At 33.3% G+C, this 20,182-nt stretch overlaps 6 protein-coding genes across 8 annotated transcripts; 2 read left to right on the top strand and 4 right to left on the bottom strand.

The window, feature by feature from the left end:
* Positions 1-543: 543 nt before the first annotated feature.
* LOC9302986 (kinesin-like protein KIN-10C) lies at positions 544-3,896 on the bottom strand. 3 transcript variants are annotated; one of them, XR_002330194.1, is made up of 9 exons: positions 3,773-3,896; positions 2,665-3,029; positions 2,533-2,559; positions 1,917-2,117; positions 1,714-1,822; positions 1,617-1,625; positions 1,174-1,366; positions 822-1,082; positions 544-696 (listed from the first exon to the last, which is right to left on the bottom strand). XR_002330194.1 is itself a non-coding variant. In XM_021016624.1 (8 exons), exons 3-8 carry the CDS (start codon positions 2,545-2,547, stop codon positions 1,185-1,187), a joined length of 681 nt encoding a protein of 226 aa, XP_020872283.1. In that variant the 5' UTR covers positions 2,548-2,559; positions 2,665-3,029; positions 3,773-3,896; the 3' UTR covers positions 1,112-1,184. The 3 variants fall into 3 exon arrangements, 2 of the variants coding, with proteins under 2 accessions (XP_020872283.1, XP_020872285.1); XM_021016624.1 differs by lacking the exons at positions 544-696; positions 822-1,082 and adding an exon at positions 2,206-2,370 and having other exon boundaries at positions 1,112-1,366; XM_021016626.1 differs by lacking the exons at positions 544-696; positions 822-1,082; positions 1,617-1,625 and adding an exon at positions 2,206-2,370 and having other exon boundaries at positions 1,112-1,292.
* A 2,299-nt stretch (positions 3,897-6,195) lies between these two features.
* LOC9305016 (protein CURVATURE THYLAKOID 1D, chloroplastic) lies at positions 6,196-7,790 on the bottom strand. Its single transcript, XM_002866866.2, has 5 exons — positions 7,526-7,790; positions 7,074-7,264; positions 6,717-6,821; positions 6,568-6,639; positions 6,196-6,483 (listed from the first exon to the last, which is right to left on the bottom strand). The coding sequence occupies exons 1-5, from the start codon at positions 7,668-7,670 to the stop codon at positions 6,412-6,414; spliced, it is 585 nt and encodes a 194-aa protein (XP_002866912.1). The 5' UTR covers positions 7,671-7,790; the 3' UTR covers positions 6,196-6,411.
* A 4,458-nt stretch (positions 7,791-12,248) lies between these two features.
* LOC9302984 lies at positions 12,249-13,489 on the top strand. The gene is made up of 2 exons (XM_002868898.2): positions 12,249-12,895; positions 12,976-13,489. The coding sequence occupies exons 1-2, from the start codon at positions 12,866-12,868 to the stop codon at positions 13,372-13,374; spliced, it is 429 nt and encodes a 142-aa protein (XP_002868944.1). The 5' UTR covers positions 12,249-12,865; the 3' UTR covers positions 13,375-13,489.
* Positions 13,490-13,586: 97 nt separating this feature from the next.
* LOC9305015 (GLABRA2 expression modulator) lies at positions 13,587-15,260 on the bottom strand. Its single transcript, XM_002866865.2, has 4 exons — positions 14,822-15,260; positions 14,622-14,723; positions 14,131-14,402; positions 13,587-13,938 (listed from the first exon to the last, which is right to left on the bottom strand). The coding sequence occupies exons 1-4, from the start codon at positions 15,186-15,188 to the stop codon at positions 13,750-13,752; spliced, it is 930 nt and encodes a 309-aa protein (XP_002866911.1). The 5' UTR covers positions 15,189-15,260; the 3' UTR covers positions 13,587-13,749.
* A 1,021-nt stretch (positions 15,261-16,281) lies between these two features.
* Positions 16,282-17,148, top strand: LOC9302983 (classical arabinogalactan protein 3). Its single transcript, XM_002868897.2, has one exon. The coding sequence runs from the start codon at positions 16,469-16,471 to the stop codon at positions 16,889-16,891; it is 423 nt and encodes a 140-aa protein (XP_002868943.1). The 5' UTR covers positions 16,282-16,468; the 3' UTR covers positions 16,892-17,148.
* A 516-nt stretch (positions 17,149-17,664) lies between these two features.
* On the bottom strand, positions 17,665-19,211 carry LOC9302982 (putative clathrin assembly protein At4g40080). The gene is made up of 2 exons (XM_002866864.2): positions 18,500-19,211; positions 17,665-18,416 (listed from the first exon to the last, which is right to left on the bottom strand). Exons 1-2 carry the CDS (start codon positions 18,940-18,942, stop codon positions 17,765-17,767), a joined length of 1,095 nt encoding a protein of 364 aa, XP_002866910.1. The 5' UTR covers positions 18,943-19,211; the 3' UTR covers positions 17,665-17,764.
* Between the last annotated feature and the right edge of the window lie 971 nt (positions 19,212-20,182).

Below are 20,182 nucleotides of genomic sequence, written 5' to 3'. Positions count from 1 at the left end.
TACTTTTCCCTTCATGTCTGCTACTAACTCTGTAATAACCTATTTGTTCCTTGACGAAATAGTCATTTTCGGACAAGATTGTTTATAGTTTGAACTCACTAATGTCGTCGCTTTAATTTTCCTCGTCCCTTCTTGTTCGTTACTTGCTCTGTTTTATTTCTTCATGAAAGCTCTGTTTCCTTATTTTCTCCTTTAACACCATGCCACAAAAAAAAAGTTTTTTCAAATAAATACTTTCCAATTTTTATCCGTTCTCTCATCAATCAGAAATATCAAATCGATTTCGTTATTGCACCTTCCTAATTCAAAGACGGGTATGTTTATATTTTCATAGAATTAGCTTTTATTTCGAAACCAAGGAACAAAGTTTCAATTTTGGTTTAGTCTCCGTTTCTATATACTCTGTTTTTCCTCTCTTTTAAGGCTAAGCTTAAACCAAAAGCCTTTACATCTTAAAGGAAGAAGGAACATGGCTTCTTCCGTATCATGACATGTCTTAATTAAATTTTCGAACATGCTTTTTATTAATTCTCCTTAATTAAGACTCTTGGTCGCTTAGTCTCTGTTTCTATACGCTCTGTTTTACCTCTTTGTAAAGGAAGAATCTAGATTGTTCCACTTCATGACGTATTAATTAAATTTTCCAACATGCTATTTTTACATTTCACGGAATCGTTTGCTTCCCGGAACAGTTTCCTTCAAACATTGAGAAAAAAAATCATCATTATTTGATGTTCTAAAACTGAACAACAGAGCAGATGCAGGTATATCATGGATATTGAGGCTTAGAGTTGATACCAAGTTGTTTCTGAAAGATTTACCTTGCTTTAATTGCAGAAGCAGCAATGTTGATTTTAGTCTTTTCTCTCTGTCACATTTCCCCTTAGCACTGTCTGTTTTCTAGAAGTAGCAGACACAGTCAAAGGTGTCTGTCTCCTTTGAGCGGCAGAGCATAATGAAATAGATCTTTCAAGACCGTAGATCTTCTTCTTAGTAGGATTAGTCATGGCTCGGTTACTACCTAGACAGATCCGTGATGCTAAGTTTAACATGTAAAAGGAGTTTTGGCTATATTCCCGAGGCTAAAAAAACAAACAAAAGGGTTAGCATCGCCTGCGGTTACATTCAGTGAATCATAAACTTAAAAGGAACTCAACAGCAAGAAAAGTATACCAAGCATGTGATCAGCAACGTCTGTTGCATCCTTTTAAACAATCTTTCAGCATTCGAGTGAGTTTGCTCTCCCGATATGGCACATGGGATTCATTTCCGTTGAGAGCATACATGACATTCTGTAAAGCATATATCAACTTATTAACTCTGGCAATCTCTAGAGGAGCTAGAGCACTGTTTTGTTTCCTGGAATCTGATAGGAGTAGTTTATAGAAAAGGGTATTTCATAGATTATCAAGACGGGAATTACAAGGACTCGAGACTCCCCCTAAGATTTCTCCAATTACTCGATAAAAGACCCTCACAACTCTCTCAGACATTATATATAGACATAGACCAAACAAGAAAAGCTAAACCAACTATGGTTTACCCTCATAATAAACCTTGGTTAAATTGAAACCTTAGTAAATAGTAATTAGTCTTTTAACTGGTTCTATCAGAATCCTCATATCCTATCAGAGAAAGATAACACCAATCACATGCTGACATAAGATCATCAAATAGAAAAGACAATTAAAATGTGATATTAAAATACTCAACCTGCCATATCAAGAAAGTTCATCCTCCCAAGGGAGCCTGGATTGGCGTTGCCAGTGGTAGCATGTATCATCACACCTTTATGGAATTCTGAGAGTGACTTCACAGGTACCTGAAAGCAGAAACATTGAAATATTAATGATGCTAATCTGCAAAATACATATGACGTTCCAAGACTTAATGATCAAGAACACTAAATGACTTGCCTGAGGAAGTCCCTTTAGTTGAATTTTCCCTTGTGCACCTTCCAGTACAGCAACCACTCGCTTCTCTTGGTCTAAAAGGTCATACACGGTTTCCTGAGAAACCTCGTAAACTGATACAGAAACTGAGTCTCCTCTTTCCTCAGCCATGGATAGTATCTCAGACATTGTAAGAACGGTTAAACCAAGCTCCCTATCATTTCCCTACAAACCATGCGATACAATAATTAGCATTTTTCATCTATAGTATCATGTCTGTTAATCAATACCTTAATGGGATTGCTTTCAATACATGTATGAGATGTGTTTTTCTGCAATTTCGTGCTCTGTGGGCGATGACATTAGCATCTTTACCCTCAAAGACAGTAGAGATAAGAGGCTTTATCTCCTTTGATAGAATTGAACCTGTGATTCTGTTTTCTTTGTAGCAATAGTCCAATTTATATGAATTTTCGAACTGCCACAACACAATAGTTAATATGGCTTGAACCGTTGCTAATCCACAACAGACTGTGAAAGATTTAACTCAAAACTCAAAAGTATATTCTACTCGGTGAGAACATTTTTGTAAAATTAGAAAATCGATAAATTAAATATAAAAGATCAATTGAAACATCACCTGAATCTTCTTCATGCATCGTGGTTGCTTTCATTCATCCAAAACATACAATCGTTTAAAAAAACAAACACTATTAGAATTTATAGTAACGAAAATAATATGTATAGCTAAAAAAGAAGAAGATGAGCATACCAAGGCTCCTCGGAGGCAACGATGGGTGTCTGAAAATTTTAGCAGCGTTGTGTCTCTTGTTGGTTGGAATTGGAACACCAGCTGGTGTATAAGGATCACACATAACCTGCATGTATCAATAATCAATAATTTCTTAGATCTGATATTGTTCCAATTGAATTTGGTACACTAATCAGATAAAACAAACCAACCAGGATGTTGTTGCCTTTATTGAAGTTTAATATAATAATTGATGATTAAGCGTTATATAGATGGATAAAGACGTGACAATAAAAAAAGATAGATAAAAACAAGCTTTACGTTTTTACACGCCTTGATTCAAGGCAAGACACCGAAACACGCCGTGAAACGAACCATGTTCATACCTAAATGAAAAATCCATAAAGAGATCAGTATTTAAAAAAAGAGATAAAACTTCTGATCGCATCAATACAAAGAAATAATAATAACTGAGACTCCTGGTGAAAGATAATCAGAGAGAAGCAAGAGAAAAGGAAGAGTCCCAGAGCCGGACCAATCAAATCCGGAGCCCCATTTAAATTAAGAAAACATAGTATTTTTGTCTTAAAAACTATATAATAAATAGTAAACCAGTTTTAAAAACTATTGTTTTCCAAACAAAGTACAATAATATTCTCAGAAAAACAACTACTTGTGGTTATGAAGAAATTAAAAAGAGTAATTTACTTTATTTATTTATTTAATTGTATATAAAATTTATAACTATATAAATATTTTAGCTAAAATAAAATTTTTGTGGAGCCCCTAAAAATTGGGGGCCCCATTGTAATGCTTCATATTAATGTGTTGTCGTCCGGCTCTGAGAGTTCCCAACGATTATAGTCTATTAGGGTTGTTGAGAGGCCGTAATTTGCATTATGATGGAACCAATAATCAAACTGATATCAAATTATGTAAATACAAAATCAAAGCTTCCTTTTTTTTAGTGAAGAATATGGTAAATACAAATCAAAGCTTCTCTTTTTTTTAGTGAAGAATATGAAATCTAAGCTGCTCACAAAATATTATGAGAAAGCTTATAGATTTCTCAATACATCCAAGCATAATTTAAATATTAAACATGAAAGTACTAAAGTGAATAACTCACCATATGTTCGATTGAATCAGCAATTTAATTGTCCTGGAATTGTTTAACGACGTTGCATCCGTAACCTATAACCATACATAAACACCATGAATTAATATGTGTAAAGCCAAATAAAATAAAACGCAAAAAACTAAATAGAAAGCAAAAAAAATGGGGTTAGTTATGATTTGAAAGTGAAACCTAGAGAAGGTATTTATATTAAACTGAAAGGCGGTGTACGATCTAAATTTTTTAATTTTTGAAGATAATTACAACAACAAGAAAGGAAGATTTATATATTCTGTTAGATCGAATCTTTATCAAAACAATTCGAATCTTTATCAAAACAATTAATATTCCTAAAAAAAATTAATAACTACTATGGATATTAATTATAAAGAAATATTCCTTATTTTATTTGTTAAAAAATGGAACAATAACATAATTTTATTAGATTTACAATTATATTTGACATTTATTTAGATACACCATCATTATCGGTATAAAATATAAAAGAAAGTTTCTTTTATTTTATCAGATTTGTGAATTTAAAGAATATATGATAGTTGTTTTGATATTATCGGCAATATCTATATATTTTAGAAAAGTAAATTTTACTTTTAAAAAAAATTGGCTCGTAATTATCACAACATAAATTTATCATTAATATATCAAAAATATAATTAAACGATTAATTATGAGACACATCTTTTGTTGAAAAAAAAAAACAAAAAGAACCAAAAAGGAAAAAAAAACACGGAAAAGGAAGAGAAAAGAAGAAGACACGACCAATCCTTTCTCCGACGTAGTTGTATGTGACTCACGACCATGATTAGATTGGTGGAGATTAATATACCCGTCGATTTTGTGCATGCTCCAAAACGAATATCCTGAAAATCTTTCCCACGAGACTCATTAGTCTCTTTATTATCTAAGGTAATTTAAAAGAATAGTTTGTTTGATTGGTTGCAATTGTAGGATGCAAGATCATATCAATATGATGGTTTAAAGACAAAGGATGGCCAATATGATGGTTTTCTATGATGATTCAACAGATCAAAAGGTGGTTTTCTACCATTAAATTGCCAAATTTCTGTTATTGCTATGAATATATGTTTTATGGTAGGGTAAAAAGTTCTTGGTGGTCATTGGATGTTCTTGGTCGAACGATAAACCGTCATAAAAAAAGGTATGTAAACTACATTTGATCCAAATTTATTTTTTTTTTTCATTTTTTCGTTTTTAAGAATATTACTATTTTTTAAAATGTAAAATATATCGAATATTTATAATTTAGGGTCAGTTATTTATTTTAATATTAATTAATATTATAATTAATTTAATAGAGGGTATTTAAGTAATTACGCAAAATCAAGGGCTCAACAAGAGCCGAGAGTCCGACACGTCCGCAAAAACACTTCTCAAATATTGTTATTTATAGATAGATAAAAACAAATTGATGTAAGGAATTCATTAGAAAAAGTATAAATCATATCTTAAGATAAACAATTACATTAGGGGTCGCATGTTTTCGGAAATGATGGTTCGAGTTGAGATTCACAAGTTGCATACGCCGCAGTAGCATTGACGTTGCCTTCCTTTGGCGCCAGATATACATTTTCCAGCCATATAGTCAGTTTGAGAGTAGCAAACTTTTTGGCATAATTTATCAGCCTCATAGCGATTTTGTACATTGTGGCATGGCTCTTTGATGTTCGATGGGAAACAACTATGAGGATGCAGACGTGGCTTAATTGACTGTGGATTTACTGATATACTAATTGAAATCAACATGGTGATCATCGCAAAAGTGATGAAACTAACAAGTCTTACACTTTTACCCATTTTCTTATCTTCGTAATATATCTTTTTCGTTTATTTTTTCTGGTTTGATGGAATATTTTATGTATACAATCTATTTATAAAGAGTTTTCATCTCTATTTTAAGATGTAAACAAGAATAGTAGTCCCCGTAATAAAATGCAACGGATACCATGACCACAAATTTCTTTGCTACTTTTAGACTTTTATTATATAAGAAAGAAAGAAAATTAGTTTGCAAAAGTTTTTCTTTGATGCTTGTGGTTTGTGGCTTCTAAATATTTTTATTATTATTAAAAGAAGATTTTTTATATGCTCGATTTTATAATATACTTCCTCTGTTTCACAAAGAGTGTCATTTTAGAGTTTTGCACACAGATTAAGAAAACATTAAATTTTTTGTTTTTTCTAAACAAAAACATCATTAACTATATACCTAAACATAATCTGCCCAATAGTAAAACAATCTGCAGAATACTAATAGTCATAAAACATAAAAAATCATTAAATTTTGCATTGAAAACCTAAAACGACACTCTTTGTAAAACAAAAATAAAACCTTAAAACGACACTCTTTATGAAACGGAGGGAGTATAAAACTTATTTAGCCTTGGATTTTATGATTCGTACTTCTGACGTTGTTAGTTGAACATTGGAAAAGACACATAGCATCTAATTTAAGTTACTTGGAACATTTCTAAAATCCAATCATCAAAAGATTCTCTCTCCACACTGCCAAAAAAACTACCCAAAGACATAAAATTGTTTTCTTAAAACCCAGTGGAAGAAAAAACTTGTGGGGAACAATTTCTACAAGCAAAATAAAATAGCAAAACTACTCACTCACTATCAGACCCAAGAACCTGTTTTTTGATTTCACTAACTTTTGTCTTGAGTTCTTCTCTGTTCCTCTGCAAATAAAGTGAATGGTTTTAAAAAAACAAGATGAATTTTTAAGTTTTAAACTCAGTAGATTAAGCCTATATTTAGCTTACCTTAAATAGCAGATAACGGGTACTGAACCAGAGTGTGTATCCGAGACCAACCACTTCCATTAGCTTAGGAAACTGTAACATCAACTATGAAAGGTTACTTCAAATATATTAAACAGAGTTTGTTTCAGGGCTAGCTCAAGAGTACTAACCAGAGGGATTGCTTCGAGTGAACTGACGATTGCAGAAGTTAAGTAGAGAGCAACTATTGCACCGCTCCCATAGAGCAAGATTGAATATGTCTTGTCTGAGTCCAGCTACATTGACAAATCACAACATCAGTCACTTGTTAGATTTCTGATATTCATGTTGATGAATCAAAATTTTATAGGAATAATGTTTAAAGAACTAAGCATTTAAATCATAGCAACCGCCATTTGAGAGACATATTGAAAACATCAATCTTAAAGAACTACTACCATAGATGAACTGAAATGGTTTCACTATCTAAGCATAACCAGCATTTATTAAAATTCCCATAATCTCAAGATAATGTTAATTAGAGATACCTTAATATCGTTCAAGAACTCTAGGGCTTGAGTTTGGTCATCTTCAGCTTGAGAAGCTTCACTATTCGAAGTTTTCTCTTCGACTGCAACAACTACTCCATCACGATCCTCCAGACCAAACTCATTGACTCCTGTTGATGTTTCTTCAGAAACTGTTTCTCCTGGAAACTTTCTACTACAACGCAACGTGCCTAGACCATGGAAAAGAACCATGAAATCTACTTAAGCAAGCAATCAAACTATTGACGAAACGCAAGAAATCAAAACTCTATACTAATTAGAAAATTAAACTCTGAAAACAATCCAATTCGAAAAGAAGAAAAAAAAAAAAAACTGAATTTACTCATCAATTTAGGGCTTTGAAAAATTCAATTACGCAAAAGTGAGAGAAATGAGTGAATCACGATAGCACGAAGCAAAAACAGGAACCTAGGGTTTCTCAGTTCTCGTACGGGATTGAAGAACGAGAGACGCAACTTTTCGATGGAGAGGAAGTAGTGAGATTCTATGAACAGATTTTCCCGCTAGATATCCATGGCCGTTGTTGCTCCAAGGGAGATGAGTGATGACGGTGGTTGACCTGGTGCAGAGCTCCATTTTCGTACGGACGCATCAAAGTCACTTCAGCTTCTGAAAATCTGAGATTTTTATAAACAAGGCTTCTAGGGTTTCGGCTAATGGGCCATGATTAATACTTGGGTCGGCCCAAATATATAAAACTTAAAAAAAAACGGTCTGTTATATAGTAATTTGGTTTACCAGCCTGAGGGCCATTTTAGTATTTATTTAAACAAATTAAAAAGAAAAATCAATTAAAAAAAAAAATCATTTACTGAAGATGGATTGATCTTTTCCCAAGCCGAAAAAAAAAAAAAAAAGATCTTTGTCCAAAAAACAAAGAAGGGGTGAGAATGATTAAAATATATAAAAGAAGGGTTAAAATGTAAGAAAGGTGAAAAAGTAGGTGTGGACCGAAGCTTTGGTCCGAAATACGACGACGAGTGTAATGTTGACTGTTGAGTGATAAATAAATCATGATATTATTTTATTTTTTTTTAGGTTTAAAAATCATGATATTATTTGTGAATTAATAATATACAAAGTCCACTGATATTCGAAATCTGAACAGGAAATATATGAAATTTAAATCTACCACTTTCTTGAATACATGGATGATTCAAAATTTAAGGGGGGTGTATTGGATTTGATATTTTAGGAGATTTGGTAGAATTCGATTATTTTAGAATTTTGAGTGCTTTAAGTGAATTTTTAGGAGTTTTGGTTATTTGTTAAGAGTTTTTATATAAAATAAAGAAAAAATGATTGGTGATTTGGTGAGATTTTATAAATTAAAAAAAATGTGATTTTAGGATACTTTTAACCATGATATAGACTTTTTTTAGCTAATGTCACTGTTTTTGTGTTTATAGATTCTACAATTTTTATGATCGACTCAACAAGTCAAATCTCATTGTTGTAGATTTATTATTCTTCTGTTATGTGAAATCTCTATTAGTTCAGACAAGTTTATTATTATTATTTTTATATGAAATCTCTTGTAGTTTAGAGAAGCTTATAGTTCCATTAAAGGGTTTTGGCTCCACTGCAGTATTTGTTTTTGAAAAGTCGATTATAGCTCTTCTCTTGGTGATTTCATCAACCTATAATACACATGCTTAAATTGATTATGGATCAACAACACCAGCAGCTCTTGGCATGCTTTAAAGAGAAAATAGACATTGTGGTTGAAGGAGACGAAGCGTTCAATCCCAGAGAAGGCCCAAAAACCACTTTTGTAAATAAAAACAACCGAGAAGACACAAAACAAGTCTTTTCTTTGTTTAGAGGATGCAGAAAAGATAGAGTGATGACATATATAGCTAGTTGCAGTCACAAAAATTGAGTATGGCTTATGGACATAACACACAGGAGAAACCAGGTTCTCAAAGTAAAAAGAAGGGTGGATGTTGACCCACATGACGAAGAGGCAAATTTCGGAATGAAACACTTTAGGCTAGAGGAGAAGGGCCATCATCATCGACAAAATAAATCATGGACCAATGACGAAGATTTCAGCGGCATCCGAACTCCAGAAGGATTGGGGATTTCAAAATTGACGAAGATTTCAAGAGAAATCAAAAGAAACAACGAAGGATTTTGGCTTATAGCAATTGGAGAAGATGACATGGAGTGACGCAACGCAAGAAAATTCAATGGAGCAAGAAAAGAGATGGAAGTCACAAGCTCAATTCAGGTATAATCTATAAAAGTAAAATTGTGAATCTGTAGATCTTTGGTGAAGCGATGTTGCAATATCTTTGTTAGTTGAGGTAACTTGCAGAGATGGAGGTAATTACAATATCTCTGCAATTGTTTCTCGATACAATTTTTTAAAGTCATTCAAAGTTCTACCTCTAGGGGTGTAATTTTTCTAGTCATATTTTTCAACTAAAAAGGTAAAAAAAGTCTCATGAAATCATTTTCAGTAGCCTACTCTAGAAAAGTTGTGATTTTTTCGATAACAGTAGATTTCATATGAGTTTTACAAATTGTTGATTAAATAACAAGAGATTGTGAACTATTTTAATTGATTTTACATCAATTCCAAGTTCAATAACATAGGATTTGAGAGAAATTTTAAAAATCACCTATTGAATAACAAGTGATTTTAAAAGTCACCTAAAATTCTCTAAAATACCAAGTCCAATACACCCCCTAAATCTCGGTCCAAAAATCCATCAAGAAAAAAACAAAGACAACATATTACAGAGTACAGACTAAAGAAAGACTTCGAGTGGTAGGAAATTATAAAAACAAATTGCATCACATCAAATCAATCACGAACGAACTCTTTTGTTGCCAAGATTTGGAATAGTTAAAGTAAGCATTTTGTACAGGAACTTAAGTCTTGAATAATGATAAGTTTGGACAAAGCGTAGTAGTAGAATAGTTTCTATCAATTTATTCATTAGTCAATAGGTTTATTTATACAAAGATATTACTTGCATAGCAAGTTCTTTACATTTATGATAATAGTAAATTTACCTATTTAACAATAAGAAGATATACACAAATGTTAACTTTCCTAATAATAATAGGGAAATATATTCAACTCGATCTCGTACTCCCGAGATCTCTCATCCACCGTCGATCTTCCGATCTACGCTTCTCTTTCTCCCAATAAATAAGGAAGAAGAAGATAGATTTTGCTTCAGTTTTCTTCCCGAATGTTAAGTCGTGTGCTTTTGTTTTATTCTTCTGAAAAAAACTCTAAAAATATTTAGATAAAATCAGGCTGACCTGTGGAAGTTAAGCAACGATGCCACATTCGACTATTTGGATCAACCCACTTCGCATAAGCAATGACTTCAGGGATCGGCAAGTATGCATAATGAGTGTTGAACCTGTGACAAAGATCAAATGTAATTGAAGCATTTCGTACAGTTTTAGTTATCGAATAAAAAATGTTGTTGAATTTACAGCGTTTTGTCCTAGAACTGTGCAGAGATCGCTGAGATCAATCGACGCCGTGTTCTGATGCTGCGCCGCCGCCGTTCAATACCGCAAGGAATTCGTCGGGACTCTCGCTTCCGGGAGGATCAACGAACCGAGCCGAGCAGACCAGAACAGAAAGAAGTGCTTGGGAGATATGCCTACGGTTACGGCGGTTGAACCGACGCATATCCATGGGGAGAAGAAGAATGGTCTGATCTTTTGCTTTTACACTTCCAGTATAGAGGACCAGTGGCGGAGCCAGAAAAATGAGTTATGGGGGTCATAATATTTTTTTATTTTGTGAATATTAATTTTATTAGAAAAATATCATTGTAAATATTCATTTTAAAAACATTTTCTAAAAATTGTAACTGAGCGTATGATTCATCTTTAAGATGAATATATTTTTTTTGGTAAAGATCTTTGTGAATATTTGTAATGACATCTTTAATTTTTATGGCTACAAATATTTATTTTAATGACATTTTTGGAGAATTTTATTATCGACATTTAGGGATTGATTTTTTTTAATCAACTTATTCCGAGAAATATTATTTCTTAATTAAGTAATTAAGCAACAAAATCAATTAAAATTTCGTTAAAGCCCAACAGTTTGTCAAAAATGCCCAACGATAATGTTAATATGCCAAACAATAAAGAAAATTAGTAGCAAATTTATATTTTAAACTTGTTTTGTGATAAATATTATTAAACTGCAAACTTTATAATGTTAAATATTAATCTTTAAACTATAGTCATGGATTTGAGAGGGGTCAGTAAAATTTGTTAGGGGTGTCAATAACTACTTGGACATGTGTCAAATAATTATTTTAACAAAAGTTAAACTAAAAATCATAATTTCATGGGTGTCACATGACCCCATGATTCTTCATTGCCTCCGCCACTCCGTTCGATCTTTTTAATAACTCTGAGTTTCTGAAATACATTGGGCTTTTATTTATTTTTTTAAGTGTTAAATTTTTAAATTTTGTGTAAACTAATTGGATACAACATCCAAACCCCTAAGAGGTGTTCTAGGTTCAATATGGTTTACACATAATTAAATTTTTAACATTTATGTTTTTCTAAAAAATGTTTTTTTTTTTTTTATAAGTGTTAAATTTTAAAATTTTGTGTAAACTAATTGGAATATTGGATACAACATCAAAATCCCTAAGAGGTTTTCTAGGTTCAATATGGTTTGCACTTAATTAATTTTTTAATACTTATGTTTTTTAAAAAAGAATGTTTTTTTTTTTGATAAGTGTTAAATTTTTAAATTTTGTGTAAACTAATTGGAGACAATATCCAAACCCCTAAGCGGTGTTCAAGGTTCAATATGATTTACACATAACTAAATTTTTAACCCTTGTTTTTTTAATGTTTTGTTTTTAATCTAAATCACTTGTTTTTTAATTAAAAAGTTTTTAAATTTATATTATTATATTACTATTAAAATTGTAGGTTATCTATTTTCCAAATAATATTTTAGATTATTTTTTTTTTGATAAGTGTTAAATTTTTTAATTTTGTGGAAAACTAATTTGACACAACATCCAAAGTTTTTTATTTTCAAATAGTATTTTAGATAAACTGTTTTTTTTTTTTTTTTTTTTGAAGGAAAAAATAATTAAATTTGTGAGAAAAACGAATCCAATATGCAATTAAAGGGAAAATTATAGGGAACTAATAGATGTTATGCGAAAGTATTGTTTTTTTTAATGGGATTTATTTCATGGAACAATGAGAGAGGTACCAACGTAAAAAACTAAAATGATACCTTTTTTTTCTTCAATCAGATATCATTTCAGTTTCTTTTCCGAATAATACAATTTTTGGGTTTATAATGGGCCTGCATACATTCATCACTAATTCGCTATCGAATTTTTTTTTCTTTGGAAACAAACATGTGAATCTTCTTCTTAATATCTCAGGCAGAGATCGTATAGATCCTACTTTTAAGCAATCCATAGCAGCCTTACAAGTAAAGCACTATTCTCACCAACATATTAAAAGGACATCAGTTTTCAGTTTTAATCAACTACAACTAAGTTTCTGAATCCGCAATTAGAGATATTTGGCGCGTAAATGTTTCCAAGGATCTTTTGTTAACGGTCACATAAAACCATACAATTAAGAACTTTTTGTAACCTTATTTGGACCACCAACTATGGTAACTGAGGCCCACAAGGAACTCCATCAAGACAAATGTCAATGTCAAAACGACATTAATTTATAACCCCATTTGCGAATCTAGTGAGAAAGAAATATCGGCAGAAGGAGAGAATTGTGAAGCCATGGACCACAAAGACTATAGCCGACAAAATGTAAGGAAAATATATACATTATACCTTCATTATGGAAAGAAAAGCAGTTAGCTACTGATTGTGTATATGTATTATTGTAGGAGCAGAGGAGACTCTTATTGTCTAAAGAAGAAGAGAGGATCCGCGATGAGCTTGAAATGGAAATCGAAAGAAATTTGGAAGGGGAATTCAAGGACGGGATCTACAATCTCGCACTCAAGTTGCGCCGACTGTATGAACAAAGACGGGAAAGAGAAGAGTTGTTCGATGTTTCAATGAGAAAGAGCAAGAGAGTATTGGAGGTGAACATAAGTATAAAGATGGAAGGAGATACCAAGATTGAGATCACAGAGAGGAAGAAGGAGGTAGACAACGAAAAGACGAAAAAGGCAGAGAATTCGGATAAGAGAAAGAAGTTTATACCAGCTGGCGAAGATAAAACAGGAAAGGAAAAGATGAAGAATCAAACCAGGGCTCATGAACTCAGATGGAAATGGTAAAGAGATTGATTAGCCTGTATATGTGCCTATTTGCTGGTATCTACCTATGTTTGAACCTTTTTTTCCTGCAAATCCTATTTAAACACAATGAAATAAGAGTTATGCTTGCTTATCACTTAGTGCAATGGAGATTGTAAGAGTAACAACAAAATCTTCTTTTACATCCTATCATCTAACAAACTTATCGAAATTAAGAAAATAACATTAAATCCTAGAATCCAATTAATTTTTTTATTAGCAATAATATGATTAGGAGGAAATTTAGCAAAGGAATGCTATCGGTGTATTAAGACATGGTAACTGATTAAGAATACGAATCAAATAATTTAGCTTGCAACCAAAAAATGCTATTGTGATCAAGAATGCACCAGTATATCACACAGACTGTAAGGCACCGGCTTGCAATGTATCTTGCAGAGCTGTAACAGCGCCTTCGTAGTTTAAGAAACCCATGAACCAAAACTCATGGTCGTCGACCGAGATTACCTGGATGTACTTTTCTGCAGGATTGACTATGCTTGCCGAGGGGTTAACCGATTTAAGCTGATGTAATGGAATTACTACCTGTTTAAGAAAAGGAAGATATAAGTATTAATAATCAGTGTCATCATAGTCTGCACAAGAAATTAGTCATAGAATCTAACGTTCTTCATTCTATTCTTATCATCTATGAAGTCGCTTTGTAGTCGCTGTTAATCTCGATGGATCATAATGAGAAAGCAAAAACTTTGATTTTCTGAATATTAAGATGATTACCTTATAATAGCTCCATTCAGTTTGACCAGAATTTTTATACGAGAGAGGGTTATCGCTACAGTAGGCAAGTTTAGCAGTGGATATGTAAAGAACTCCCATGACTGGACCAGCTGATGTTGACAAGTAGCACGCAAATGAATTTTGCAGCTGCTCCTCTGGAACAGTTTCAAAGGTTTGCCTGAAAATTTTCTCATACCCTCCTTCTGCCAGAACCTTTGTACTCTGTGCAATTCTTCCCATTGCAGCATCCGCAAAACTCGGAGCAGTTTTCACTGATTGTGATGAATACCAAGATTTAATAGTTAGCTACCATACATAATCACATCAAATCACAGAACAAAAAAAACTAAAGAACCTTCACTGGAGTGATACTGCAACTACAATTTAGCATGACAATCACCCAAATCTATCAACAATCTCAGCTCATAGTTGTACTCAAACCTATCAATTCTCAGGGCTAACAATGCAACCATACTAGATCGGAAACTCACGGTGTTGCCACGTGTTACCGGCAAGGCTCTCCGCCTTCATTGCAGCTTCTCCAACCCTCCTTCCCCATCTCCCAAGCACACCTTTCACAGTTTCCATCGTTTCTGATCCATTTTCAAAGAGATTTTACAAAACGGTTACACATCTCATAGGCAATTAGGCATAAACCTAAAAGATAGAGATACAGTTTGAAACACAGTACCTTTCAACGAGGCATCCGAAGTTTCAGCAGGAGCACGAGCGACGTACGGATTAGATCCCGCGGCGGAAGACGACGATAAGGATTTCTGATCCGGTGCCGGAGATTCAGAAACCAATTCAGGATTCCAATGGACCGATTTCCTCGATCCAGACGCTGTTCGAGTCGGTGCTCGATCGCCTTTTGTTTCGATTTCGACTTGTAGCGTAGATTCATTGGATAAAGCAATCACAGAACTCGCATCCTCGGCTCCTTTTGTCGCCACCTGATCCACTCCTGGTTTTAGATCAGTACTTTGCGGTGGCTTCGGATTCTGATCATTGGTTGTAACCTCCGATTTCACTGTCGTCTCTTTCGTCGGTTGCTCCATTCTCCGATTTCGCAAGTATGGTATCGTTTTTTTTTTTGTCAGACAGAAAAGAAAAAAAAATTGTCTTTTGTATTTGGGATGTGGGGTAGACTTATTTATTTTAATTTATTATTTGTAGATTTTTGGATATATAACTTCTTTAAAACAAAAGAAAAGAAATACGTTATTATTGGATTTATTAAAAAAAAAGGTGGCTGTGAATGTTTTTCGGAAGACTTACAGAGTTAAAATCATTGGCTAATTTTAATTTTAAAAACTTTTAAAAAATAATGTTATTTATTTTATTAAAAAAAAACCTTAAACATAAAACCATATTTAAAATATATCAACAATATTTTATAAATCTCGTATAAATTCAGATGGATAGAAATTTTGAATCATTCGTATATAATTCAAGACGTTGCAATTTTCATACGGGATCAAAGCACATAATTAGAGCAATGTGATTTAATTAGGATGACTTGTCTAGAATCTGTTTTGGTTTTGGTTTTGGTTTTAGAATTTCGGTTTAAATTTGTTTTGGTTTTTATTGTAGGACCCAACTAAACTCTCCCCAATTTAAAATTGTTTAACCCAATTTATAATTGTATAATATTAGTATATGAACATTTATTCATAAGAATATAAATGTCATAATCATTCACAGATAAGAATAAGTTAATATAAGAATAAGTTAGTGGGAACCAAGTATGGCGCGTGGTCTTGACTCTTCTTTTTTCTAGTTTATTTTTTGTGCAAATTGTGATTTATATAGTTGAAATAAGTAAAATGTTTGATTTGGCACATAATATGTCATTTGCTTAATTCGATGTAAACTCTTTTAATTGCATTGCTACAAGATACGGTAAACCAAGAAATGAGGTTATCTACTTTACTAGTGGTCAACTATTGCTAATTACCAATTTTAACACGACATTTGAAATGATCCTTAACCCAACGATGTCTAGTCTCGTTAAAATTATACTTTTGAGATTTTATCTATTAGAACTAGGTCTAGTCTCATTGTAGATGATTTCTATAAGAAAACTTCAAAATTCAAGAGACTTGGTAAAGACTACTAATTCTGATATATTCCAAATCAATAAATAAATAAGCCATGTATATCTCTATGTGCTTGCATGTTTAAATAGTCCAAAAGATCAAATAAAATATACATCTCTTCTTAGCTATATATTAGAACACCTTTTCCTTCATTTCTCACCACCAACAAAAGACAAAGAGTATTCTCAGGTTTCTATCTCTCTCGTCAAACACAACGAAAGACATTGAAACAGAGAGAAATGGCTCTTAAGACATTGCAAGCTTTGATCTTTCTTGGTCTATTTGCCACCTCATGTCTCGCTCAAGCTCCGGCTCCTGCACCCATCACGCTTCTCCCTCCGGTAGAGTCTCCTTCTCCGGTAGAGTCACCAACTGCAGAGCCACCGTCTCCGTTTGCTTCACCCCCGGTTCCAGTCGAAGAACCCACTCCGGTTCCAACAACTCCACCAACCGTCTCACCCCCGACCACGTCGCCTACAACTTCCCCTGTCGCTTCTCCTCCTAAAACACATGGTTTGGCTCCAGGGCCATCAGGTCCAACACCAGCTCCTGCTCCGGCTCCTAGAGCAGACGGACCGGTAGCTGACTCAGCATTGACTAACAAAGCTTTCCTTGTGAGCACGCTCATTGCCGGAGCCTTGTACGCCGTCGTTTTGGCTTAGAGGGTGCCCTGCGTATTACTCTATCTCTCTCTCTCTCTCTCACTCTCCTTTTATTTTTCTTATCATTATCTGTTTAAGAGATCTCTCTGTTTTCCCTAAATACATTTATTCCTCTTTGTTGTTGTTTTCTTTTTGGGATCTTTTTAATATTTGTATAACTTTGATTGGGCCATGTGATTAAACCTGAGGGAAGAATTTCTGATTGTAATTTTCTTCATTATTTTTTGATTAATAAAGTCTTGTTTAATATGGTTGCATTTTTAATTTAATATTTATATTTCGTGCAAGTATTAATTTAGTATGTTTTAGATAAAGAAAATTGGATCGTTTTAGAGAAAAATTACAGCCAGTTTTAGATATTTTAATAACAATCCATCTGCATTATTATTGAATGCAACCGCTAATATAGTCTTGTGTAAAACTTTCCCAAAGTTGCAAGAAAAATTGCAGTGGATAACGGTCCAAAGCAATCGTGGAAATAGTCGTCTTAAAGCTAAAAGGATCAAACATATGTGATATAACGTTTCCCTCTTTCTTTGAATAGATTTTTGCAATCATTTTCTTGAAAATTTGAAATGCTAAATTTATTATACAACAATGTTAAGTTTTATATAACAAACTGAACTTTTGAAATTTGTAACGATCAAATGACTATGCCAAAATCTGGTTAAACATAAAGACGAGATTCCACAAGGCTAAGGTATATAGATTTCATAAACTATAGGCCTTAACGATCAAAAGCTCAAGTTTATGTGTAAGTGTTGCCCAGCAGATGGAAGTAAAATCTCAAGTTTAGGACTTTTTTTCCTCATTTAAGATTGTCTTGTAAAATTCACAAGACATCTGACCAAAAAATAAAAATTCACAAGACGATCAAAGTCGTCCACCAGAAACCGGGAAATTAAACCGATCAACACTCGAAAATCTACCTGAAGAAAACCGAACAGCATCACCATAACCGATAATTAATCGATCGGTAAACCGAGCCGATTCGTATCGTTTTTCTCTCGTCCCAAACCCAACAATCGATTTCTCAATCTGCCCATAGTTATCCTCTAAATTACCAATTATACCCTTGACCTCCAGAACCAAACCCCAGAACCCATCGATCCAACCTCTCTTCCAGTTCCCATGGCAGATTTCAGACAATCTCTCTTTACAACTCTCGAGCCGCTTCAAAGCACAGACAAGCTCAATCATATCTCCAAAGCTCAAAGTGTTGGATCGTTCTTTAAACTCGTTGAGTCTCGTGTAAAGCTCGTTGATCGAAGACACGTAGTCTTCTCCGACCAAATGGGTGATTTTGTCTGCAAGAGATTTGCCACCGGAGAAGGGTAGATCCGGAATTTTACATGCTTCTTCTAGTAGACCAACGAGCGCATCGATCTCACGAAGCAAGTCAGAGTTGGTAAGAGAAGAAACCATTTCTTCGTATTCCTCTTTGTGAATTGTGCTCGATGTCGAAGATATGAAAAATCCCATGATTCTTGAAGTTGATAATAGATGCTCAAGATATAAAGCGTACCTACAAAAATCAAAAACATATAAAAATCCAAACTTTTTCATAAAAATTGAAACTTTTTTTTCTTATTGGTCTTTTTGACTTACCATCGGACCCAAGAAGAAAGCTCCCACATCAAAGGAGATTTCTCATCTCTAAAACCAGAAAGTTTCAGATAATTCCGGCCACCGGAAGCCGGAAAAACAGAGAGCTGATCTTGGAGTATGAAACGACCGTGTTTGACGATGTGATGGATAATGATCAAAGATTTGAGAGCTACGCAAGCATCTCTGGTTGTGTGAAGACGTTCCATTATAGATTCGACAGCTGAAGCAGCGGTGGCTCGTGAGCCAGTACCGGCGGAGAGAAGAACAGCGAGGTGACGATTTCCCGGCGGCGTTGAAGGGTCATGAGTAGTGGCACGGAGGACAGAGAGATGAAAAGAAACAGTTTTGCTTTTAGTGTGTGATGAAACTAAAGCAGCTTTGCCTTGAGAAGCTTTGTCTTTGATCATACCCATTAGATCTGCAAAACTCGTAATTCTTCCCATCGATTGAAGTTGGATATGACTTGTTTTGTTTTTCTTTCTTTTTCGCTGGATTTATAAGAATATAATATATAGTTTTTTTTTGGGTCAAGAAAGGAAACTATTGTTATTCGATGTAACCAACATGGGTCAAATAATTAATATATATGGAGAATCACTCGCTCGTCGATTGCATTATTTTTTTGTTGGTTTATGGTCTTTTTCAAACTACTTCCCATATTCAAACAAATTTTAAATGGAATGTAATCGTTCGAATCGAACGTTCTGATGATTTCTTGTTCTTATTTACCAAATTCATCAGGGGTATCCGTATTATCTAATTTTAAAATATTCGATTCCTAAAAAGAACAATTTGGATAATTATTATAAATATTATTATGATTGCGAGGTGTGAAAAATACGGTGTGAAAACAGGTGTTTTTCTTTGTTTATATCCTAGACTTGTGAATAAAATGGTTGCTGAGGAGTACGTAACTTCTTAGACCATTTCCAATATAAAACTCTATATTTTTGCTCTAAAATAGAGTAACTTTATAATAGAATAGAATTCTCTCCAATGTGTTACTCTATTCTTTACTCTAAAATAGAGGTAGTGTAAAAAATAGAGGAAAATTATAAAGTTGCTCTATATATAAAGCAATCTTCACTTTTACTCTATTTTAGAGTATAATATAGAATAGGATTGGAGAGAATTTTGCTCTATATTAGAATTTAGAGGAAAAAATAGAGTTGGGATGGAGATGCTCTCTATATGAACATACTTTGTCAACTACGATTAAAAACAATAATAATCTGAAGAAACGTGTAATCGAAACTATAGGTGCCGATCTATTAGGAAATAATAACTACAGTATAGTTTAATCCGCTTAGTGGATTTTAATGGTAAGGAAACCAAAACAAAAGAAATTGTATAAATTACCACTAAGGTTCTCATACCTACTTTACAAAAATAAGAATCCATAGCGAAAAAAATAAGAGAATTTGTAACCATCACTCAATGGATGAGTGGAGTGGGACGAGAGTCGCAAGCAAAAAAAAAAAAAGACAAGATATTCATTATGTTTACTGATTTGTAACAAGTAAAGAGCCCACAATCAAATTCACAACTAATATTAACGCGTAATAATCAGGTAACGATCTATTTATTTGGGACTTGTGAGCAGGTCCCGCCCTGTACCAATTTTGATGATACATTTGTATTGGATCTAAAATATTCGAGGCCAATTTTGTAGAGATTTGTTTT

This window comes from Arabidopsis lyrata (assembly GCF_000004255.2).
Source record: "Arabidopsis lyrata subsp. lyrata unplaced genomic scaffold ARALYscaffold_7, whole genome shotgun sequence".
NCBI lineage: Eukaryota > Viridiplantae > Streptophyta > Magnoliopsida > Brassicales > Brassicaceae > Arabidopsis > Arabidopsis lyrata.
The sequence above is the reverse complement of the archived record's forward strand: the minus strand, read 5'-3'. Positions and strand labels throughout refer to the sequence as shown.